General features: G+C 42.7%; 1 protein-coding gene across 1 annotated transcript; it reads right to left on the bottom strand.

Annotated features, from left to right (window-relative positions):
• Positions 1–13,447: 13,447 nt before the first annotated feature.
• Positions 13,448–25,058, bottom strand: CCNG1 (cyclin G1). The gene is made up of 7 exons (XM_040344735.1): positions 24,872–25,058; positions 22,993–23,256; positions 22,269–22,522; positions 20,795–20,873; positions 20,477–20,575; positions 17,817–18,016; positions 13,448–16,568 (listed from the first exon to the last, which is right to left on the bottom strand). Exons 2-6 carry the CDS (start codon positions 23,254–23,256, stop codon positions 17,825–17,827), a joined length of 888 nt encoding a protein of 295 aa, XP_040200669.1. The 5' UTR covers positions 24,872–25,058; the 3' UTR covers positions 13,448–16,568; positions 17,817–17,824.
• Positions 25,059–25,979: the final 921 nt, after the last annotated feature.

The raw sequence follows: 25,979 nt of genomic DNA, 5'->3' as shown, positions 1-25,979 counted from the left end.
ATCAAACACAGCTGAACTCCAATGAATGTGTAGAACCATCTCAAGGATGATCAGAAGAAATGGACAGCACCTGAGTTATATATATGAGTGTCACAGCAAAGGGTCTGAATACTTAGGACCATGTGATATTTCAGTTTTTCTTTTTTAATAAATCTGCAAAAATGGCAACAATTCTGTGTTTTTTTGTCAATATGGGGTGCTGTGTACATTGATGAGGAAAAAATGAACTTAAATGATTTTATTAAATGGCTGCAATATAACAAAGAGTGAAAAATTTAAGGGGGTCTGAATACTTTCCGTACCCACTGTACGTCGACAGAATGGCACGGGCAGGCATATGGGCGTACATGTATGTCCCTGCCTCCCAGCGGGGGGGGGGGGGGCAATGGGAAATGAAATGAAAAGCTTCCTCTGCTTCTGTAACTGTAAACAGAAGCAGAGGAAGTGATGTCACTCTCCTCGTGTCATTCTTTTGGTCCGGCGACGAGGAGAGAAGACATCTCACAGTGAGTTCCACAAACAGTACACTGACACAGTACATGTAGGCACACAAGTCAGCCCCCAGTCACCCCCCTCCCCTCATCACCCCCTGCCCCCCCAGTCACAGTGTCACTGATTGTTCATTTATTTACTGATCACTGCATTTGCTGTTATTTGTAAAAAGTGTCAAGGCAGTTAGTGGTAGGCCCCTTTAGGTGTAGGGTACCCCCTAATCCCCCCATATAAAGGTTTAACCCCTTGATCGCCCCCCCCCCCAGGTAACCTTTTCACCCCCTGTCGCCAGTGTCTCTAAGCAATCTTTTTTCTGATCGCCGTATTAGTGTCGCGGGTGACACTAGTTAGCCTGTTAGTTATTTAGGTTTACCATCAGGTTTTTATAGCATCAGGTACCCCCATATATTACCTAATAAAGGTTTTAACCCCCTGATTGCCCCCTAGTTAACCCTTTCACCAGTAATCACTGTATAAGTGTTATGGGTGACGCTGGTTAATTAGTTTGCATTTTATAGCATCAGGGCACCTGCCGTTTATTACCCAATAAAGGTTTAACCCCCTGATGGCCCGGCGGGTGATATCAGTTAGGTTTTATTGTCGGATATGGTCTGCGTCACCCCAGGAAGTGTCAGGTTAGTGCCAGTAGCGCTAACACCCACGCACGCAGCATACACCCCCCTTCGTAGTATAGTATCTGAACGGATCAATATCTTATCTGATCAGATCTATGCTAGCGTCCCCAGCAGTTTAGGGTTCACAAAAACGCATTTTTAGCGGGATCAGCCCAGATACCTGCTAGCACCTGTGTTTTGCCCCTCCACCCTGCCCAGTCCACCCAAGTGCAGTATCGATCGATCACTGTCACTTACAAAACACTAAACACATAACTGCAGCATTCGCAGAGTCAGGCCTGATCCCTGTGATCGCTAACAGTTTTTTTTTTGTAGCGTTTGATACAGTTGCTGACAGTCAGGTGCTTTTTTTTTTCCCTGTAAAACGTATTAGTGTACCAGTAAATTTAGAGCCCAAAATGACAAATCGAAGGTACACTAGTGACGAGGCCTACATGTTTCTGAGCATGACAGATAGTGAAGAGGAAGTCACTCATGTGTCAGATTCAGGCTCAGATTACGATCCTGTAGACTACAGTGGCTCCATGACAGATAGCACTGACGACGGAGTTGAGGTCCCTGCCAAGGTCAGACGTACCTGACCCCATTCTTTTTCTTCTGTTGTTGAGGTGAAAGAACCACAGGGCTCTCGTATGGAGCAGAGAAATACTAGTGCCGCTCATCCTTCTGGTGAACTGGCAAGCACCAGCGGCCTAGTACACCCTGGTCATACATCCAGCACTGCAGTAACACTTGGTGACGTGGCGAGTCCCATAAATGCAGTTCAAGCTGGCAAGCACAAGTAGTGTCCCGCTGCCACCAAGAAGAAGATAAAGACAGGCCATCGTGCCCATAGTGTCCTTCCTGCAGAATTTGCCAATCCTAATTGGGAGCCCACCAGTGGCGGCTGGTGACATTTTAGAATGGGGGGGCGCAAGACCCCGCCCCTCCACATTTGGTCCCTCCCACTTCTCATAAGCCACACCCCCTATAGAATACACTCACTCCGTCCCCTGTATTCCACTTGTTTCCCCTCATAGTGTCAGGAGTATACAGCTCAGCATCACAGCACAGAGTATATAGCCCCAGCATCACAAATCATGGTATATAGCGCAGGCTTACAGATTGGCGCAAACAAACTAAAAAATTACACTGTTAGTTATGAAGGACTCTAAATGGGCATGAGATTATCAGAGACTGCGGACATACTGCACAAGATTACCAGAGACTGCGGACATACTGCACAAGATTACCAGAGACTGCGGACATACTGCACAAGATGACCAGAGACCGCGGACATACTGCACAAGATTACCAGAGACTGCGCACATACTGCACAAGATGACCAGAGACTGCGGACATACTGCACAAGATGACCAGAGACTGCGCACATACTGCACAAGATGACCAGAGACTGCGCACATACTGCACAAGATGACCAGAGACTGCGCACATACTGCACAAGATGACCAGAGACTGCGCACATACTGCACAAGATTACCAGAGACTGCAGACATACTGCATTACTTGTCCTGCGACTTGGGACTTCAACGTCGCATGACAAGTCGTACCCCATGATTTCCAATGAGAACCGTTCATATCTGTGCGACTTCAAGTCACAGCGACTTCAAAGTAGTCCCTGCATTGCTTTGGTCGCACTTTGATGCAACTTGAGGTCCATAGACCTCCAGAATACACAGGCATTCCTTTAAGTCGCATCAAACTTTCAGACTGTGTTAGCCTTAAAGTCGCAAGATGCTGCCACAATTTTTTGCTGCGATTTTGCAGCGACTTGAAGCAATGCCTGTGTATTCTGGAGGTCTATGGACCTCAAGTCACATAAAAGTGGGACAAAAGTAATGCACGGACTACTTCGAAGTCACTGTGACTTGAAGTTGCACAGATATGAATGGTTCTCATCAGGTCAGACTTATCCTGCAACTTTCCAGTCCCAAGTCGCTATTTCCACCAATTAAATTTAAAAACCAATTAAATAAAAAAAAAACATTTTAACAAGCCGTGGGGCTTGGATGGGGTCCAAAAAAAATGAATAAGCGGGGTGGGGACGGATGGTTTGGGTGCCGTTACGGCTGCTATTTCCACCAATGAAATAAAAAAAAAAAATGTTAAATACTTTTTTTTTTTCAACAAGCCCGGGGGAGGGGGGGGGGGGATTGGATGGGGTCTTTGGGTGCCGTTGCGGCTGCTATTTCCACCAGTTAAATAAAAAAACAATGTTAAATACTTTTTAACGAGCCCAAAAATAAAAAATGAATAAGCGGGGGTGGGGGGGTGGTTTGGGTGCCGTTACAGCTGCTCTTACCACCTATTAACAAAAAAAAAAAACATTTGAATAAGCGGGGGTGGCCGATACGGCCGATATTTTCGCCCAATGTTGTTTTTTTTTTATAAGCTGGGTGAGGGAAGGGGTCCGTTTGCCCGCTATTACATACATGCCCGCTATTTGCAATACTTTGATTAGGCAGGGAGGGGGTTCATACCAGTTACTGCAGGCATGCTGGCAGCATAGCTCAGCTTCCAGGCGCACTGAGCTCGAGAGTCCCGACGTCACTTCCGGTTCTTCCTGAGACGTCGGGACTAGCACAGAGACGTGCGGGTGCACACAGAAAGTGTGCACCCGAGTCATAACAACACAGTCCATCGTAGCGCCTCGTCTGCAATCCCGTGATTGCACAGACGTGGCGCTACTCACACAGCACTGTGCCCGGCGTCCGGCGCTCGGACACAGTGCGCCTAAGGACCTTTTTTGGAAAAAAAAATCCTTAAAGTGACATGTTTAAATAAACTTTCTTTTTTTTTTTTTTTTTTAGATTTTTTTTTTTTTTTTACTGATTGGGGAGGGGGGGCGGCGCCCGGGCGCCCTCTATGGACGGGCCGCCAATGGAGCCCACCACTTCAGCAGCACCCATACTTCCCCCATTCAATGGCCAACACGGAATTCAGGTGGAAACAGTTGATTTTACAGCACTTGATTATTATTCGCTGTTTTTCACGGAAGATCTCTAGATCTATTGTGGACCAAAGTAATTTGTATGCTGGTCAATACATCGCCGCTAATCCCCAGTCCTCCCTTGCCAAAAAATGGAAACCAATTATGGTTTCTGAATTTAAGACCTTTCGAGATCCCTCGACATGGGCATAGTTAAATTGAGTAAGTTGCAGTCATATTGGTCCATTGACCCAGTTTACCATTTGCCCATGTTCTCTGCCTCCATGGCCAGGGCATGATACAAGCAGATCTTGCGGTTATGCACTTTAATAACAATGAACTTTGTCGTCCTCATGGAGACCCTGAATACGATCGGCTCTACAAAATTCGGCCCCTCAAACCACTTCAACCAACGTTTTGAAGCCTTGTATACTCCCCATCAAGTTGTCTGCTTTGATGAGTCCCTGATTAAATTTTCTGGCCGCTTGTCTTTCACACAGTACCTTCCCAGCAAACGTGCCAGATATGGGGTCAAGATGTATAAGCTCTGTGACAGGGCAACAGGCTATACATATAGTTTTATGGTTTATGAGGGAAGAGATAGTCACGTAGAGCCAGAGAACTGCCCAGGTTACATAGGGAGTGCTGGAAAGATAGTGTGGAATAGACATGTGCACTACCGAAACATTTGTTTTCTTTTTTTGCTTTTTTCGGAAATTCAAAAAATTCTGAAAACGGAAACTCGAAATTTTAGATTTTCGAAAATCTGAAAAAAATAAAAGAAAATCAGTAAAATTCAAAATAATAACTAACTAATAGTAACTATTAAATTACAGGTATTGGAATTTCCTTTCAAATTTGGCTGTTAGTGAGATTAACGAATACAAATTTATCTGAAGTTATGAAATATGAAGTTTAGAAATAAATAAATAATAATAACTATTATTATTTATTATTATTAGATTGTTGCGTTCCATTCGTTTTTTTGGATAATTAGTGAACGTAATGAATACGAATTCATCTGAAGTTACGAACAGCCAAATTTGAAAGAAAATTTCAATACCTAATCTCCAAATTTCCAAAATATAGAACTTTGAATTTCCTAATTTTTGAAATTTCGGTATTCCGACTTGTTGGTGTAGGCAGTAAACTTTGGGGTGGGTCAGCCCTCTGGGAACCTGCATTCTGACAGTCACTATTCCAATTCCTGAGTCCTAGCCTTATTCTTCAAGGGGAAAACCAAATCCCTAACCCCAACCCCAACCCTAGCCTTAAGCCTCTAACCCTAACTCCTAACCCTGAACATAACCGTAAGCCCTAACCCTAACGCCTAACCCCTAACTGCTAACCCCAACCCTAACTGTAGCCCTAATCACTAACCCACAACCCTAACCCTCTAACCCTAAGACTAACTCCTAACCCCCTAACTTCCAACCTCTAACCCTAACTGCTAACCCCTACCATTAACCCTAACACCCTAAACCTAACCCCTAACCCCAACGCTTAAACCTAACCTCTAACCCCAACCCTAACCACTAACCCCCAACCCCTAACCCCTAACTATTAACACCTTACCCTAACTGCTAACCCAAAGCCCTAACCCTAACTGCTAACGATAACCCCATAAACCCTAGCCCTATCCCTAGCTGTAGCCCTAACTCTAACTGCTAACCCCTAACTTCTAACCCTTTAACCCTAACCCTAAGAATTTCCTAACTTCAAATTTTTGACTTTTCAAATTTCCGAATTAGAAATTTTCGAAATTTTCAATTTTAGGAATTTTCGTATTTCCGAAATTCTGGAAATTTGGAAATTGAAAAATTCGGAATTTACTAATTTTTAAAAATACGTTAAACGAATTCGGAACTAAACAAATTGCACATGTCTAGTGTGGAACTTGGTGTCACCCTTATTCGGAAAGGGGTACCATTTGTATATGGACAATTATTACAAAAGCGTGTCACTTTTTAGTCACTTGTTTGATCATCAAATTGGTGCATGTGGCACTGTGCAACCTAATCACCGGGGCTTACCCCAGAGACTTGTAGATTCCCGTCTTAGGCTGGGGGAGAGAGCCTGCTACAAGTGTAATAATTGGCTTGCTGCGAAGTGGAGGGATAATAAGAATGTTTTCGTTCTGTCCTCCCTCCACGCAGACACAACAGTCCAAATTCGTACTGCGACTGGTGTTGTGGAGAAACCCCTCTGTGTCCACGAATATAACCAAAATATGGGAGTGGTGGACCTCAACGACTAGTTGTTGGCACCGTACCTAGTTGCCCATAAGGCCTATCGCTGGTACAAAAAAGTGTCTGTATACTTATTTCAATTGGCTTTGCTGAACACTCATGTGCTATACAGAGCTTCAGGACGGACTGGATCCTTCCTTAAATTCAAGGAAGATATCGTCAGAGCTCTCCAGGCGGTGATGCTTCACCTCACCATCCCCATGAGAGGCATTTCTGTATGTCCTCCCTAGTATCCCTACCCAACGAAACCCCTAAAGAAAATATTGTGCCTGTAGAAAGCGCAGATCTAGGCGTGACACCCATTATTATTGTCCACGCTGTCCTGACAATCCTGGTCTTTGCATTGGTGAATGTTTTGAACGCTACCACACACTAGTGCAGTTTTCGCATAGGGTACAGCATTTCACAGACTAGGACACACTTTCACAGGGTCTCCCAAGATGCCATCGCATTTTGAGAGACCCGAACCTGGAAGTGAACTGTTACAAAAAAAGTGTAAAAAACCCACAAATAACATAAAAAAAATAGTTCTCTCTCTCTCTCTCTTTTTTGTTTTCAGGTACGCCATTCAGCTGCAGCGTGGATTTATTCATCTTGACTGCAACAGCATTTGCTACTACGATACATAAAGCCGTGACTCCAGTGCTTTTAGGTGCTCTTGCCAATGGGCTGAGTGGTTGGACGTTAAATGCCTTGTTAAGCATGTGGTACCCAAATGGTTGGTGTTTTTGCCACGTTTGATGTGCTTGAGACACAGTTTGCAGATTGCAACAGTGAGATCTGCTGCAGATGTGCTGAAAAAGGCCCAGATAGCTGAGCTTTGGGAAGTGGGACAGGAGATAACAGCTGCAGAATATGATGGAATAGGGTGGCTGCTCTCTACTCTTTCTTGATGTCGGCCTCCTTGAGGTTGTGCCACCTTACCTTCAGTTTCCTCCTCTGCTCTGGCACCCAAGTCGCATCAGTGACCTCATCATCATCTTTATCATTACCACTGGAGACAACTTGGCAATACTCTGCGGCTTGGGGAACATGAATACCAATTTGTCTACTAGTGTTCCTCCCTCTCTCTAGGCTCATGTTCCTGTTATCCTCAACCTCAGATCCAGCATCTGAATCCAGTAATGGCTGGGCATTATCAAGGAGCAAGTGGCTGATGCTGTGGTCAAATAACTCAGCTGACTCCTCAATGGCTGATGCTGGGGCTATGGCAGGAATAGATGTGGACAAGGAGGCTGTTTATCCACTCTGGCAACTGCAGGGGACTGCACACTTGTCTCTGTTTGTGTGACAGAGGATGAGGAGGATAAGGAAGGTTTAGTAAGCCAGTCCACCACCTCCTCTGCATGCAGTGGCTGGATAGCACAGGCAAACTAACTAAACAGAGCAAATGATGCCCTGCCTGAGGACTGACCACCACGTCCACCTGTGCCTGTGGACACATTTGTTGCTGTCCTCCCAGACATTATTGGGAGGTAGGGGACGTTGCTTAAAAGCAAATGTAAAGAAGAAGTTGAAATCTGTACGTAGATGCACTTTAACCACTAAACCCCCGGACCATATTGCTGAGCACTTTTTGCGATTCGGCACTGCATTGCTTTAACTGACAATTGCGCGGTCGTGCGACGTGGCTCCTAAAACAAAATTGCCTGCCTTTTTTTCCTACAAATAGAGCTTTCTTTTGGTGGTATTTGATCACCTCTGCGGTTTTTAGTTTTTGCGCTATAAACAAAAATAGAGCGACAATTTTGAAAAAAATGAATATGTTTTACTTTTTGCTATAATAAATATCCCCCAAAAATATATAAAAACATTTTTTTTCCTCAGTTTAGGCCGATACGTATTCTTCTACATATTTTTCGTAAAAAAAAAAACACAATAAGCGTTTATTGATTGGTTTGCGCAAAAGTTATAGCGTTTACAAAATAGGGGGTATTTTTATTGATTATTTTTTTTTACTAGTAATGGCGGCGATCAGCAAATTTTTTTCAGTACTACAACATTATGGCGGACACTTCGGACACATTTTTGGGACCATTGGCTTTTTTATAGTGATCAGTGCTATAAAAATGCATTGGATTACTATAAAAATGCCACTGGCAGTGAAGGGTTTAACACCAGGGGGCGGGGAAGGGGGTTAAGTATGTTCCCTGGGTGTGTTCTAACTGTAGGGGGGGTGGACTGACATAGGGAAATGACTGATCTTCTGTTCATACATTGTATGAACAGAAGATCAGCATTTCTCTCCCTGACAGGACCGGGAGCTGTGTGTTTACACACACAGCTCCCAGTCCTCGCTCTGTAAAGAGCGATCACATGTGCTCGGCGGCTATTGAGCCCGTATATCTACGTGCTTTCGCCCAGCAGTGCACCAATCACCTCTTTACATTGATTAACTGCTTGCCGACCAGCCGCCGCAGTTATACGGCAGGAGGTCGGCTGACAATATTGCGTTAAACTGGTAGTAACGCACACAAAACTATATGGCGTTAAGCTGTCAGTAATGCACAGAACCGAATTTCATTAAACTGCCAGTAACGCACGCAAAACTATATGGCCATAAACTGGCAGTAACTCACACAGAAGTAAATGGCGTTAAACTGGCAGTAACGCACAAGACTATATGGCATTGTGATCATTTAATGGAAGGAAATGTAAATCTCAGACAGTTGATGAGATTACAGGGTGCCATAGATATACAGACAGCAGAAGGTGGAGGTCCTTCAGATCTGTTTTTGAATGTAAATAAAACATTAAGGCCCGGATTCTCAAAGGAGTTACGCTGTCGTAACTCTGAGTGCGGCCCGTCGCAACTTGGCGCCCGATTCATAGAATCAGATACGCCTCGCAGTTGCCTAGATACGAGCGGCGCAAGTCTCCTACGCCGTCGTATCTTAGGGTGCATATTTACGCTGGCCGCTAGGTGGCGCTTCCGTATATTTGCGCGTCGAATATGCTAATTAGCTAGATACGCCGAGTCACGTACGTACGTACGTACGTACGTACGTACGTGTGCCCGGCGTTTTTAAGATACGTCGTTTACGCAAGACACAGGTTTTTAACCACTTGCCGCCCGCCAATGACAGATTGACGTCGGCAAAGTGGTTTCAATATCCTGAGTGGACGTCATATGACGTCCTCAGGATATTGAGCCGCTGCGCGTCCCCGGGGGCACGCATCGCGGCGATCGTTGTTGCAGGGTGTCAGTCTGACACCCCGCAACACCGATCTAGGTAAAGAGTCTCTCACAGAGACTCTTTACCACATGATCAGCCGTGTCCAATCGCGGCTGATCACGATGTAAACGGGAAAAGCCGGTAATCGGCTTTTCCTCACTCACGTCTGTCAAGTCTAAGTCTTTCTCAACCCGCCTTTCAGGACAACCTTGGAGAGGATAAACAAGTAACTTACCCTAGGGTGGGACCACTGCCTGCAGGACCTTCCTGCCAAAGAGGCTTGATCTGCAGCAGACAGCAAGTCCAACCTATAGTGCCTAAGAAACGTTGAGTAGTTGGACCAGGTGGCAGCCTTGCAAATCTGCTTGGGTGTAGCACCGGCCCAGGAAACTGCAGTTGATCTTGTTGAGTGTGCAGCAATACCTGAGGAAGTCACTTCTCCTTTGGCTTTATATGAAAAAAAAATTATACTGACAGTATAATTAACACCGCGGTACTTAAATAAACATATAAATTGCAGCCAACACCACAGAATGGATCAATTCTGCTAGAAACAAACAAATATAAACACAAAATGTAGCGCTAAATATATGTGAGAGCGTAGAATAGATAGATTGACAAATATCCACTCATAAACTACCATATATGTGAAAATAATGATAAATCCATATATAGAAAATTGAAATCAGATAAAAAGTCTCTAAAAATTGAGAAACTTGAAAACAGTTCAGAAAATTAGTGACTGTGCAAAAATAAACGTGACTGGTCTTCGCAGATATAAGACGCGTTTCGATCATCTGGTAGATGATGATCGATTAGATCGAAACGCGTCGGGAACCTGCCGACATTGCTGCTTATCGTTTTATGCCTGTTACAATTGCTGAAAATGTGAGTGTAAAATTTTAATCTTTGCTGTCAAGTAAACTTTTAAAGCAGATTTACACTATGTGCATCCTTGCCTTCTTTCTTATTCCTTCCCTTGAATCGAGTGTTTGAACCTTCCATATGGATCTTAGTTTTTAAACATTACAAGCTGATCTCAAGTCGTGTCTTTTCCTGGTACAAACCACTACCTGCATTGGACTTCACCTTCCTGCTGTGAACTGGATACCATCAATTATAAGCGTGTATGACCCATTAGGTATAAGCCTATTTTGGGTCCACTGATTCCGGTAAGCCTCCATTCATTTCGGTGGTGGATTCACTTCATCTTATATCTGCGAAGACCAGTCACGTTTATTTTTGCACAGTCACTAATTTTCTGAACTGTTTTCAAGTTTCTCAATTTTTAGAGACTTTTTATCTGATTTCAATTTTCTATATATGGATTTATCATTATTTTCACATATATGGTAGTTTATGAGTGGATATTTGTCAATCTATCTATTCTACGTTCTCACATATATTTAGCGCTACATTTTGTGTTTATATTCCTTTGGCTTTATAGGCTTCTATAATTGCAAGTCTCAGCCATCTTCCTAGCGTACTCTTGGAAGCTTTTTCCCCTTTCCGGGGACCTGAAAATGTTACAAACAGAGCATTTGATTTTCTGAATTCTTTAGTGACTGCAAGAAACTATCAGGCACCTTTTCACATCTAATGTATGAAAAGCTTCTTCCCCTGCATTAGTAGGAATTGAAGAAAAATTGGGTAGAATTATTTCTTGCGACCGATGAAAAGTTGAGGATACTTTTGGAAGGAAAGCGGGATCCTTCTGAAGGATCACCCGGTCTGGAAAGATCCATAGAAAAGGTTCTGTAATGGCCAGAGCTTGGAGCTCGCTGACTCGTCTTGCTGATGTAATGGCAACTAAGAAAATTGTTTTGAGAATTTAATTTTTCAAAGAAATATCTTCTAAAGGTTCAAACGGAGCTCCCGTGAGACCCTGTAAAATAGACAAGTCCCAACTAAGGAAAACCTTGAGGGTCACAGGTCTGTTTCGAGCAAGTGCCCTAAGAAAAAAAAAAAAAAAAAAAAATCAAAAAAGGTTCTCTGGACAGAGTGTTTTCCAAAAAAATGAAAGTGCTGCTACCTGCGTTTTTAAGGTAAAACGCCCGTTTTTGCCGCGAATTGCGCGGCGTTTTGCGGCTGTCAGCTCTTATCTCAAAGACATTGTAGACCCTCCCAAAGTTTAAAACGCAAAAATAAAACGCTTCTGAACCCAAAATTTTGCGTCTGAAAAAACGGACATAAACCCAACTGCTTTAAAACGCCAAAAAACGTGATTGTGTGCATGGACACATAGGATAACATTAAATGTGTTCAGGGGCAGTTGAAAAAAAATGCCCAAATGCCTCTGAACTCAAGTTTAGCAGCGTCTCGTGTGCATGGGGCCTTAGTCACTTCTTTTCTACTAGAAAGAAGTGTTGGGAGGCTGCGTCAGTGACGTCACCACGCCAAGGAGGAGGGCTCCTCAAGCCGGCCGGCTTTACTTTTACTATTACACGCTGTTTTTACTCGTACTGATGTAAGTACATTACTTTTAATAAATATTTTTATCCTGCGGTATTACGCTATTGTGCCCCTTCTTTATCTTTCGGTATATGTGTCTGGACCGCTTGATTGCTATTGTCCTGTGAGGGGGGTAACGAGAGTGAACCGCAACTCCTTTCCAACCCATTGCTGAGGCTTGGATCTCGCTGCTTAACACAAGTGTTTCCACCCTGAGTATCCAGAGGATTGAAAGGCCGTGGCTGGGCTATAGCCAATTGCAATAAAGGCTTGCCGTTTGGTAAGCAGCTTATTCTTACGGTGGAGGATTTGCACTAAATGCATGCATGTCACCTGGGTGTTCGTGGTTTGACCAAATTCTAAGAACCTAGGGTCACTCATCAAGCAAACCAAAGGCTCCATCTGATGTTATTGTCTTCATGGAGATTTTACCAATTTTCATTCATTGACTGACATTTATTTGAATGTATTTAGATTGGCGCGGCTATTTATACTATATAAAGTGTTTTTACTACTTTGTCTGACAATCCTTTGGCTTTTAGCAGGTCTTCCTCAGAAACCAAGCGCTCAGGTGTAACCTGTCTGCTTCTGGATGAAACACAGAGAACTGTGTTAGGAGGTCCTTTCTGGGTGGTAGCCTCCATGGAGGTTTTACGGCCAGATTTAATACTGTTGCAAACCACGGTCTTTTTGGCCAAAAAGGAGTAATCAGGATTAGGTTGGCATTTTCTTCCCTGAATTTCCTTAGAACTAACGGAATTAAAGCAGAGCTCCACCCTAAAGTGGAACTCCTGGTGATCGGAAACCCTCCCCCCCTCTGGTGTCACGTTTGACACCTTTCAGGGGGGAGCGGGGTGCAGATACCTGTCCATAAGGGAAGAATCGAGGCACCACTGTACCGCTTACCTGGATCTGAGCGGTGTCTGGGGCGCCTGTATCCGCCATTACTGCCGACCCTTCCTCCATCCTGAACAGAAAGCGCAGCGGGGACCATCCAGTTTTAAATATCCCGGGTCCGGCGTCATCAGCGATGAAGACGCCACTCAATAGGCCTGACCTCTGCGTTCCAGTGCTGCAGACTCCGGGCACTCAGCACTGACCTCCTGTAGAGCCTTTGCTGCCACTGAGCATGGAGAGGCTGGTGACTCCCGAACACCCCCCGTTTGTCTAGGGGGGGCTGGGATGGCCGCTGCATGCCAAGCAGCAGAAAATTAAATAAGAAAAAAAGGTAAGCCTACTCCCTCGCCCCTTGGAGAGAGCGCAGCTCCTCTGGTTCACAGCATGCACTTCCACCATGGCAGAAGAAACACAATAACTGAGGCCATGGTGGAAGAGGAGGCATTTAAAGGTCTGCATGCGTTTCCTAATTAAAGAGGCGGAGCTGCGCTCTCTAAGGTTGTCCTGAAAGGCAGGTTGAGAAAAAAAACCCACAAAATGCTAGTTACACATTGCAAAAAAATAATTAAATTTATATTTATTAAAATAAAATAAAAAATGAAGGAAACAAACACCAAGTTCTTTTCAATACATTTATTGAAAGGTACATTGCTTAATTAACAGAGGCACTTTCTGTTTGTTGCTGCATGGTTTTAGCCCTCCAAAATGTGCAGACCTACCACTGAGCAGCGTATCTAGTGATGGGTAATATGCTAGTCACCATTTGTTTAACTCAAATTACACATTCCCTGTCTGAGCTTAACACATAGCATTTCCCATACTGTACATATGCTACAACAGGGGCACTTTAGGGTTAAACTACATAAGCAATTTTACCAAGCAGTCATTTCAATGCTTTGTAGTTAAAAAACAAAACAAAAAAAAAAATCGTTATATCAGGCTACATCACAGCATAGGCATATATGAGATCTCAGTATACTGGACTTGTGTGTGGTGTGGGGGGGTGAGAGAAGTGGCAGTTAATACCAGTTAGCACTTACATGCTGCATTAGAGCCACTGTACCCAAAACTCGGGGTGCAATGTACAGCAAGTAAATTGCCAAGCCTCCTAACCTGGGATTAAAGCCCAAATCCTGATATTGCCTTACTATTGGTTAGTAAGGGTGCTCATAGTACAACTGTGGACACTTTCAGTATAACACATCTTGCATGGTAATGTACTGTGGTGCATTGGGATGCCATTAAAAATATATGGCAATGCATCAATACCACATGCAGTGCATTAGCCCACTGTGCTGGTGTGAAAGAGCCCAAAGCTCATCAGGAATGCATAAGGCTAGCACCAATTAGGAAGGATTATTGCAGTAGGATAAAGCAGTAGTATAAAGCACCCCAAATTTTAGGAGTTCTGGGATGCTATATGGACTGCCAACTGGTTGTGCTTTTTAACTGCCGTAGAAGCCAATCCCCCCCCATGTTTCTCCACATACATATGCTAACCATAAACACCTAGCTAGTAAAAAAAAATATATCACTTTTTGTAAAAGAAAAGTATACATGAAAATGTGTGTAGCAATCCGATATAAAAAAAGGTGGCTAAATTTGCATCTGCATGTTGCTTTTGCCCTAAAGATTTACAGGTGACATTTGGTACATCTACTCAGCGCATTTACTTTAGTTCCAAATATTCCCTAGTTACAATAATCTGCTGTTAACAGATTTGTCACAAATGACAACAGAACCAGAAAGGCCTTAAACACTGTTTTTTTCCCCCTGTCTCCCTTCTGGCGTTGGAAGGGTGTCAGGTCATGTACAGAAACTAGTCTTCAAACGAATGGAGTGAAAGAAGATCTTGTCCTATTCACTTTTCACCTAGCAGACCATGGCTTCACTAAATCAGGTGTGATACGCAGGATAGCGGAGAACAACTTGTGTGTGGGGTCGCTACAACAGACACCTACCATGTTTAAATATGAACCGCTAAGGTTTCACCAACAACCTTAAACATGCCTTAGACTTTAAAGTCAAGCCTAAAGGCCATTTTGTCCTTTTAACTAGTGTGAAAAAAGGATTGTACCTAAAATTCTACACAAGCCCTTAAACAGCAGAGGTTGCTCTTTACTAGGAGTAGGCAGTTGTGTTTAGAAGTTTAATCTGCCTCGTTCAGAAACAAGTGCCATACATTTTTCAACTGTGCAAAAAGTTTGAACGGCAAACTAGCACAGGGAGGCAGATCTATATTAAATATTTAGCAATGCAATGTCACAAATAAAACAAATTCAAAAACTAAAGTGCATTTTTTTTTTTTCCTTTTGAGAAATATATGGGACTTAGGTTTACATTTTAGATCAAAGATTGCAAACATTCTGTACTCATTTTTGCATTGCTGGATTCTTTCGGAGTTGAGTAACCTGGATGTTGTCAATCCTTGCTTTAAATAGTAGTGTAATTTTCTTGACCTGATTTTAATCAGGGCCCATTCACACTTCAGCATTCTAATGGGGTGCATCAATGCAGGTTATAGCAGCTACTCATGTGCATTGTATTAAGGCAGCCCTTTTTTATGAATGGGCTGCCAGCATAATACAATGGATGAAAACCGTGCAGGTTGCCACAATGCTCAAGTGTGAAAGAGTCCTCAAGCTAAACGCAGTAGTACACTGGCTTTATATTTCTGTCTGCTCAGCTATAAAGTAAGAAGAGTACAAGTCACTGCAAGCAATCAACTGTATAGGCTTTTACTACAGTTTTCTGAATTCTAAGAACTGAACTGCAAAGTTGACCTTGCATAATGGAAACATATCCATGAATTAGCCTTAAATTAACTTTTTTTTTATAGATTATAAGTACAAGGGGTACTCTACATTAAGTCTCCATGAACACTGAGCTAAAAAAAAAAAAAAAAATTCTGTCCTCTTTGGGAGTAAAAAAAATAAAAAAACGCTCATACAAAAGCATTTTTTATACAAAGTTTAGGGGAGTTTTAATTTTTTTTCTGCCACTGAGCTCCAATCAGAAACGAGAATGAGAAGGTTTTTCCTGCCTCTGAAGGTTAATTTAAAAATATGCCTGTAATCGTCTTAATGTGCATGGCCATATAGGATAATTGAGTTGCTTCTACAAGCAGAACACAAAACTTCTGTAGAAGCAACGCTTTTTTTTTTTTACACCGGTGTGCATGGAGCCTTACTAAAAAAAAAAGTCAACCTCTACATTAGTTCCTCCTGTATAGCAACACTGAGGGATCCCATTCGTTTCCACATTTTGTTGCTTATAAAAATACTGATAATAATTTTATGCAACATTGCTGCAGATAAAAGTAAGAATTGCAGGGGAGTGGGGAAGACTACCTCAATGCATTGGCTCGAGATGCCTGCAATATTTCTAATAAGGCATGTTATTAGAGGAAGAAACTGCAGAAGCCCTTTGATGCCTCCCTCTCTTCACGGAGCATGTATGTAGCCATATTTGTGTAGATTTGTTACACTGAAGTTCTGCTTATACAGCCTCACTAAACAGTGCAGTCACATTTTCCATTACAGTATATCCATTAGTAATGTCTTCGAACTGTATATATTTCCCTACCTAAAAACTTGCTAAAAAGTTTTATGCTAAAGAAAAATTAAAACTAGCTGCCATTTTCTCTTTAGGTTTCACAGTTGTGCTTTCCAAACAAGTGCTCCAAAGTCCATAAAATTATAAAATCACACCATTCGTATGCCCTTTTCACTTGTAGAACCTGTGAAGATAAAGAACACATACAATCAATGTGTTGGCATTTACTAAAACAAACATATTACATGTTAAAGTGTCTTATCTATATGCCAATGAATTGCACAAAGAGCTGTAATAAATCAATTAACTGGTTGCAAACCTTCATGTTTTTTCACCTTAACGCAGGATAAAAAAAAACAAAAAAAAAAAAAATAAACAAAAAAACAAAAAAAACAAAAAAAAAAAAACACACCAACACCACCTTGCACTGTCCGCTCTGCCTCCGCTTTACTTACCTGAGCCCCGATAGAAACCCAGCCATTGGCTCCCACTGCTGTCAATCAAAACCAATGACGCGGCCGACAATCGGCAGCTATGGACGCCGATTGTATGGCACTGGAGCGCGCCCGTAAGGTAACCCCCTCGGGAGAGAGCTTCCCAGAAGAGGACGATTGGGGCCACTCTGTGCAAAACAAAACTGCACAGTGGAGGTATGCATGATGTGTTTTTTTTTTAAACCACAAAGCTCTAGTGTCACCAAGTATATTAAAAGAAAAAACTACTGCAAGCTAAAAGCACATAGGTGAAAATAGGGCAACTACTCAAGTCTGACATAAATGGCTTGAATTTTTGGCCAGTTCCGGCCGATTATCAAACAAGTGCCCCTGTGGCACAATAAGTTGATTTTTCAAGCGACTTTTGTAGAAGGAGCCAGGTGGAAAGTCGTCAGCTGAATAGTGACTGCATTGAATCATGTACAGGCACGGTTTGGGTATTCTGGAATGCAATAGTACAGTGGTCATCAACACTACCCTCAGGGCCCACTAACAGGCCCGATTTTATGTATTACCTTGGGGGAGATGTAGACTAGAATACTGCAATCACTGAGTAGCAAATGATATCACCTAAGATGTATTTCAATTATCTTGAAAACCTGGCCTGTAAGTGGGCCCTAAGGACAGGGTTGATGACTACTGCAATAGTCAACAGGAGACTATTTTATCATGAGATGTGTTCCATCAGCCTAAACCTTTATAACAGCCAAATATGAGGGTCCCCCTGACTGGATGAAACAGGAAAAGATTTGTGTTTTTTTTTTTTTAATGTAGGTCCTCTCATTCTACATTGGTGGTGGTAAGTTGAGAATTGAATAGTGTATGTTTAGCATATCATACCTTTAAACTCTACTGTAATTGTTAAGACCTCTTCCTTATATGGACAGCGGAATGGTAAAAATCATTAATTTAAAAAGGCGCTAAAGAGTAACAATTACCTTCAACATCAAAAGCCAGTTTCTGGAATTGTGGGTAAATGTGCTATCCTGTAACAACTGTGCTTCAGCTGTCTTGCTGTGCGACCCGATACAATCCATTTTAGCTTTTGTACATTTGGCTTTGAACATTTGCTTGAAGCATACTCTGCAAGGCACTTTGATACAAATTCTTTCCAACAAAATAAGTCTCTGCCGCTGATCTGAGGGAGAAAAAATAAAACAAAAAAATGATATAAGTTTTCTTTGGCCTTATTACAAGTGGAGTGAAGTAGTAGGAAGCACAAATTGTGCTAAAGCACACACAAGTAAGGATTTATCAGGCAAGATTTCACAGATTTCTGTTTAGGGTGTGTGTTTCTCTCCCATTAAATGTTACTCCAGTGCTGGTCACAAAATCCATTGTCTGAAAGCTGAAAAATTAACCAACCGGAACTTCCTAGGTTTCCTAGAGTTGCACAGTCATCACTCTGCTACTTCTTGGTTAAGCTGCAACTTCACTTGTCAGTTGCCTGCTGGTAGAAAGGATATGCTGCCCATTGGTCCAGTAGGCAGGATACAGACAGATGCTACTGGAGACCACAGAGCTTAACCAAAACTGCCCACTTGGCTTAAAGCAGAGGTCCACCCAATTTTTTTTTTTTAAAAGACAGCAGCTACAAAATGCTGCAGCTGCTGAGTTTTAACCACTTAAGGACCCCTTCACGCCGATATACGTCGGCAGAATGGCACATCAACGTATAGGTACGTTACTCTTTAAGCCCAGCCGTGCGGGCGCGCGCCCGCGACCCGGTCCGAAGCTCCGTGACCACGGGACTGGTGGACCCGATCGCCGCTGGAGTCCCGTGATCGGTCCCCGGAGCTGAAGAACGGGGAGAGTCATGTGTAAACACGGCTTCCCCGTTCTTTACTGTGGCGGCATTGATCGTGTCATCCCTTTTATAGGGGGACACAATCGATGACGTCACACCTGCAGCCACACCCCCCTACAGTTGTAAACACACTTCAGGTCACACATAACCCCATCAGTGCCCCCTTGTGGTTAACTCCCAAACTGCAACTGTCATTTTCACAATAAACAATGCATTATAAATGCAATTTTTGCTGTGAAAATGACAATGGTCCCAAAAATGTGTCAAAATTGTCCGAAGTGTCCGCCATAATGTCGCAGTCACGAAAAAAAAAAAAAAAAAAAAAGCTGATCGCCACCATTAGTAGTAAAAAAAAAAAAAAAATTATTAATAAAAATGCAATAAAACTATCCCCTATTTTGTAAACGCTATAAATTTTGCGCAAACCAAACGATAAACGCTTATTGCGATTTTTTTTTACCAAAAATAGGAAGAATACGTATCGGCCCAAACTGAGGAAATTTTCTTTTTTTTTAATATTTTTTGGGGGATATTTATTACAGCAAAAAGTAAAAAATATTGCATTTTTTTCAAAATTTACGCTCTATTTTTGTTTATAGCGCAAAAAATAAAAACTGCAGATCAAATACCACCAAAAGAAAGCTCTATTTGTGGGGGAAAAAAGGACGCCAATTTTGTTTGGGAGCCACGTCGCACGACCGCGCAATTGTTAGTTAAAACGACGCAGTGCCGAATCGCAAAAAGGGGCAAGGTCCTTTAGCTGCATTTTGGTCCGGGTCTTAAGTGGTTAATAAATGGACACTTACTTGGCAAGCGCGCCTGTGATGTCCACAGCTGAGGCATCGCTCGCCTCTTGGCTGCCCCCGCCGCCATCCTCGGTGAGGGAATCAGGAAGTGAAGCATTGCGGCTTCACTGCCCGGTTCCCTACTGCGCATGTGTGAGCCGCACGGTGCGCCCTCACTGGTCCCCCCCTGATACGAAGGGGCGTGACTACCACGGGAGTCTATTCCCGGAAGTAGGTGCAAATACCTGCACCCCCCCCCCTCAAAAGGTGCCAAATTTGACACCGGAGGGGGATGCTTTTGGGGGGGGGGGGGGGGGAGTTGGTTCCGAAAAGCAGAGGTTCACTTTTTGTGTGGACCTCAGCTTTAACTTGAAACTTTCAAAAGCACACCAACTTAAAATACATGTTAATTGTTTAACTGGTCCAATGAAAAGAACGTCAATATTTCCCAAAATAACTTCCTGCCAACACGATAATACATCAGCAACGGGGCTACTAATCCAATTCAGTTTTCAGTTAACAAACAGGTGATGACATCAGGGGGGTGTTAAGGTGGAGCAGCAAATGCCGTGTACACAGTAGGTCAAAGTGTTTGGTTCACAAAACTAAGTGGTTGTAAACCTCAAACGTTAAATTATGAGCAAAGCATAGGCGGGCACAACTTGCGCTTCTGCGCACAAGCTCAACAGGGCGCTTTCAATTTTTTTGACTGTAAAAAGGTTTGGTCATATTTATTCCTATTACGAGGAAAGTTAACATCTCTTGTAAAACAAATTAAATTTGAGATCTGTGGTCAAATAGACTGATCTCATATTTACACAAAAATGCAATAAAAAAAAAGCGTAAGTGATGTTTGACGTCGCTTTCTTCCTTTAAAAATGGTGCCGAGACTAAAGCGGGCAAAGGAATTAAAAAGCTTAGCAAGATTGTTCACATATACTGTATGCATTACAACTGCATATTTCACAGATGGCCTGGAGTTTAGCAGCTTTAGTCTAAATCTTACCTTGGAATGTTTCTGTAGAGACTCCATCACATCTGTCAGTTCATGCAACTTCTGTTCTTGAACTTCAAAAGCCAAAATTGACAAGGCCAACACAGAGGGCTGAGCAAGAGAAAAAGAGAAGCTTGATCTGTAAAATGTGTTGTACATCATGTTTCACAGCCATAGTTTTGCATTGACTTTTCTTTAAAAGTTAAAGAAAGCTTATCGTTTTGATAACCAGCATTTAGCCAAGGATTCCATTATAAGACACTGATAAAAGGTGTGATCTAGAAGTTATATGTATATAATACTGTATGTCCCATCTCTTCAATAACTCACCTTTGCTTTGGAGAATCCGATCTTACAATGACAGGCTTTCAGATTTGTTTCAAGTCTCTCTAATGTAAATAGCCTTTGCCTAGAACAAAAAAAACGACATGCATAAAGGAAACTACACCAAACATGGCGATAATGCTTAAGATAGGCGACAACCTTCATGCCGCCAACAGAATACGATTGTGGGTATGCACAATGCCCACTACTTTACTCTTTGACACTAGGAACTTCTACAATTTAAACCGCATAAGGTACCTTATTGTGACAAGTTCCCCCTTTATAAAAAACAGTCTACATATATTTGGACTGCTAAATAACATTAGATTCTGCTAAAGTCAGACTGCTCTTGATGAATGGATGATGATCATCCCTAAGACCTCATTCACGCAAAACGAACTCTGTCGCTACGGAGTCCGCCAGCTCAGCGGGAGATCTCTCCGCAGATCCAGCGGATGACAAGTCCCTCTCTGCTCACTGAGTGGGGAGGGGCTTGTGCAGCGCCACTGTCTCCTATGGAGAGATCTGATGAAAACAGACAGCATGTCCGTTTTCATCAGATCCGATATGGACGGATGGCGACGTAGCGCCATATGTCTGATTTTGGCGGATCGGATGTCAGTGGACATGTCTCCGCTGACATCCGTCGCTCCATAGGCTTGCATGGAGCACCCGTTCAGGTCCGCCGACAAAAATGACAGGCGGACCTGAACGGTCCGACCGTGTGAAAGGGGCCCTATAGCAGTTTAAACAGCACATCTGTCCCTTTCTATGCTGCAAAAAAAAAACACCTGGTTGATTCTGCCTGTTCCTGTGTCTGAGTGTGCTGCTGACCATGGTAATCATGGCTACTGATCCATGACGCCGTTATCCCGCTGCTCTCCTCAGCCCCCCCCCCCCAAACTTCCGTGTGCAAGTTGATCTCTTCCCCACCGCTCTTAGTAGCTGGCAGTAAAGTTAAAGATTACTGCCAGCCCCTCTGTTCTACTAAGCCATACTGCACAGTGTACACGTTTATATAAAATTGTGCCTGTAAAATACTTTCAGTTCATTTCTAGCTGGTCACTCTCCTGCCCCAAGCCAACGGCTACAGCAGGAGGGGCTTAGACAGCACAGCGATCATGTGATCTCCCAGATGATGTCAGAAGGGGATGTAGCCCTTAGATCGGGGGAAGAGAGCGGCTGGAGGTCACGTGACCAGCCAGAATCAAACTGAAATAAGGTATTTACAGGCACATTTTTTACACAAACATGTATACAGTGTAGTATGGCTTGGTAGAACAGAAAGGCTGGCAGTAAGCAGAGTTTACCACCACTTTATTAATAAATATGAAAGTGTACCTATGAATCAGAATATTTTAAGCAGTGTAGTCAAACTCCAAGAGTATTGATTGGATTATGAAAATTGTCCACCCATATACAACTAAACACAATCGTAAAATAGCTATATATTTTATTTATTTTTTAAAACAATGCTTACCTTTCACTAGGCAGGTTCTCATACATGAGGGAATGGTATAGGTGTAACAGGTTTAATGCAGTTGTAGATTTCACTTTCCAGCTCAGCTTTTCTAACACAATCTTCTCCATCCGCATCATGTCAAACACACTGAACTTATACTGGCTTATTCTGATTAAATCTGTTGCCAGGGGAACATTTCTCTCCTCTTCCGTGGCTTTTACAGCTAGATAGAAGCAGGTGAGGCCAACACAGCCTAGATGTTTTGGCTGCACCTACAAAAATTAGGGAAAGAAGAAGATTAAGAGCATTCCTGGGCTCAATTAAATCGCAGTAACACCATTCCCCTTCACACTCCTATCGCACGCTAAAGTTTGCTTGAGCCAAGCTGACCTAAATTAACAAGGTCTATTAAAGAGGTTGTAAACCCACAAAAAATAAATACATAAAAAAAAAAAAATAGTATAATAAGTATATATATATATATATATATATATATATATATATATATATATATAAAACAATTTTCATCCTCCTTCAAATTTTCTCATTGCTTCAGTCGAAAACAACCTCTGAAGTGACCCCACTAACAATCTGGCAATCAAACGAACATTTGTAAAAGGAACATTTTCTAAAAATGCTACTAGTGTAGGGCCATGTTAAGGCGACTAGACAGACATCAGTCCCAATACTAAGGTCTTTACAATGTATTGTTACTTTGTTTTCACAGATGCAAACTGCCTACCTTCATTTTAGCTAAAAAGCGGTCCAGAAGGTTCACAGATAAGGAGAAGGTCTCTGTATTGAAACCAAAGAACTGAGTTAAGCTAAGTAAATCTTTCACTTCAAAGTCACGAAGTCTGGCAGTCATCCGGAGGCCATTGTCATGCGTCGTTTCAATCAGCCGCAAACCACAAGCTTTCGGCTGGCATTTCAGCTCCTGTTCCAAGAGCGAGTTCAGCTGGTGAAGAAGGTCCTGAGCTTCTGATGTTACAAGCGTGTCAATCATCTGAAAATGCAAACAGAATTGAAATAAGTCAGCACTGTTCGGCTCTATTCACGTCTTCAGGACTTAGAATGCACACTAAATTCATATTGGGCCCAACTATAATAAACATTTTTTTTGCCTTTAGTGGTACTTTAAAGCGGAGTTTCACCTTGCTCTCAAAAATTAAAAGTCAGCAGCTACACATACTGTCCTATCTTGGAGTCCAGCGATGTCGGCACCGCAGCTGATGCTTCCATCTGCTAGTGCCAGTAAGGGAACCCGGACGTGTAGCCTTCCGATTTAAGGCAGATCACATCTATGTTGCCATAACAATGGGGGCAGGACCTTCCCCCACCGCCCGTTGTTACGGTAACTTTCTAAACAAACTGTGCTACGGCCAGCAAAGCATTGTGTGAGATCGAGGTGCAATATATATATATATATATATATATATATATATATATATATATATATATATATATATATATATATATATATTCCCCTAGCATACAAATGTAATCATTTTGGTTAATGCATTATGATGGGATACCTGGAAAAAAAAATTGTGTCCGGAACTCCGCTTTAAGTGCTCAGAAATAGAGATATTTACTTTGTACGAAGTATTGCATTAACAGTTTTGGCATCATGTTCTAGTTTGGATATATGGTGGAGGAATATTTCATAATAAGGGGGCATCTTTGGATTTTGAGTCAAGTAAAGATGCTAGGGGCCATCTGTCGTTGTCCCCCCCCCCCCCCCCAATTACACGGTTCTGACTGGCTAGTCTGCAGTATATGATCAGGCTCTATTGAAAAGCACTAAGGCATGAACAGATGGAGCTGCTGACACAGTTGTCCTGTGCTGAGCCCAGCCTCCCCTCCTCCATAGCAGTGATCAGAGCACGTCACTCTGCAGCCACGCCTCCCGGACTACAGATTGGTACCGGAAGTGACGTTTTGTCCAGGACATCTTGGTACACCCCGTACTCAGAAGTGACAAACCACGCCCAGCCCTGAGCTCAGACACCGAATAGGTCAGATCTGTCAGCCACACCCCCTTTTCTCCAACTACAGGAGGACAAGTCTAGACTTGTTCCCTTACTGATCACTATAGAGGCCTAATCACACAACCACCGATTAGAATCCTTCACATGAGAGAAAGATCATTGTTTTATAGCAGTGGTCTGCCATTGAGACACAAAGCACTCAGGCCCTGTCATTGGAACACAACGGGTCGCTGCACCCAGCTGTTAGAGAGTACAGGGCTGCGATCATTGGTCACACATCATAAGTATGGGAACAGTTACAGTCACATCATAGTATGAAGGGAATCACTACAAAAAGAATGGGAATTCAGCACCGACTAGTCTACAAACACAGCACAATGCTGATCCCTGTACCCAAGAGCTTGCAGTCTACAACAACCTAGAGTTTTGTTGGTAATACAAAAAGAGATCCCATCAGAAGGCCGACCCCAAGAGCTTGCAATCTACGAGCATAAACGAAACCCTCCTTACAACTATACATGGTGAAGCTGTAGCGCCCATACAAAGCAATGTATAGTAATGAGGGGGGGGGGGTTCCACCATAGTACACTATACAGAACGCTGATCGTCCAATCAGAGGGCCCGGCTCACCTTCTGTGGGGTGTGAGGAGGTCGGTCTCTTGAGAAGTTGCTGTCCAATCTTGTCTGAAGTTCTATAAGAATACTTTCTTCATCTACTACTAAAAATCAGGACGATAGCCAGATGAAGCTTCCCCCACCCCAAACAAATGTCCCCCTCCGGAGCCGCCGTACTCAGCTGACTGGGGTGACAGCCCACCGCTGACCTTTATATATGCCGGCAAAGGACCAACCCCCTTCCCTCTGCTATTGGTCTGCACTACAGCGCTGTCACTCCAGTGTTCCTCGGACTTCGGATGACACAGCGCGCCACCTGCTGGCACTTGTGTATACTGTCCTTAGAAAGATGTGCTTCCATTCAGAGCGAGGCTGAATTAGGCTGTCTGGATCCTTCACCCAGGAAAAACACTCTTCTGCCTCCTCCCCCTCTTCTCCTAAAAAATAAATAAATATAGAATTAGATCTGAAGGCAAAACTTTTTTGATAGAGTAAGGCAGGTTCGATTTTTGCCATCTGTGCCCCATTGGTGAGATTTTCCATCACTTCCTGTCAAGCAAAAGTGAGGAAAATCCCTGATAGTCACCACAACTGTTGTCCCTACTTTGAGAAAGGGCCGGTTTTTTTTTCTACATCAAAGAACACACGAAAAGTAGGTTATATAGTTTCCAATGGCAGGGCGTTCTAGTTCCAAAAAAATAAATAAAAAAGGGAACATGCACTTGAACGCAGTAAAATGCATCAAAAATGCTCTGGAACGCTTTAAAAACAACGAACCATACCCTAGTAATATATATATATATATATATATATATATATATATATATATATATATATATATATATATATATATATATATATAAATACAATAGGAAAAAAAGAATCCGGATTTAGAGTGCGTTTCTGTGGTGTGAACCAGCCCTAAGGGAGAGTGAATCTCCCTAACTGGGAAATAAACAGTAACAACGACTTAATAGAAGTTCCAATCTCCCACCATTCTATCTAAGCCTAGATTTGCGCTAATGCAGTGTGGGAAACGTCACGATCCATGAGCATTTTCCACATCGCATTTAAATCACACTACCCTTGTAATTTTCTGCGGTGTCAATACAAAGTTAAAGTA

Source organism: Rana temporaria, chromosome 3 (assembly GCF_905171775.1).
Source record: "Rana temporaria chromosome 3, aRanTem1.1, whole genome shotgun sequence".
Taxonomy (NCBI): Eukaryota; Metazoa; Chordata; class Amphibia; order Anura; family Ranidae; genus Rana; species Rana temporaria.
The sequence above is the reverse complement of the archived record's forward strand: the minus strand, read 5'-3'. Positions and strand labels throughout refer to the sequence as shown.

Bases quoted from the DNA above. Each gene is read 5' to 3' on its own strand.
- CCNG1 (XM_040344735.1), bottom strand. From the start codon at position 23,256: ATGATTGACACGCTTGTAACATCAGAAGCTCAGGACCTTCTTCACCAG. The intron at 22,523-22,992 runs GTAGGCAGTTTG...TAATTTTTGTAG, and splicing joins GCTTTTTAGCTAAAATGAAG to GTGCAGCCAAAACATCTAGG. The intron at 20,576-20,794 runs GTGAGTTATTGA...TCTCTTGCTCAG, and splicing joins TCGGATTCTCCAAAGCAAAG to CCCTCTGTGTTGGCCTTGTC.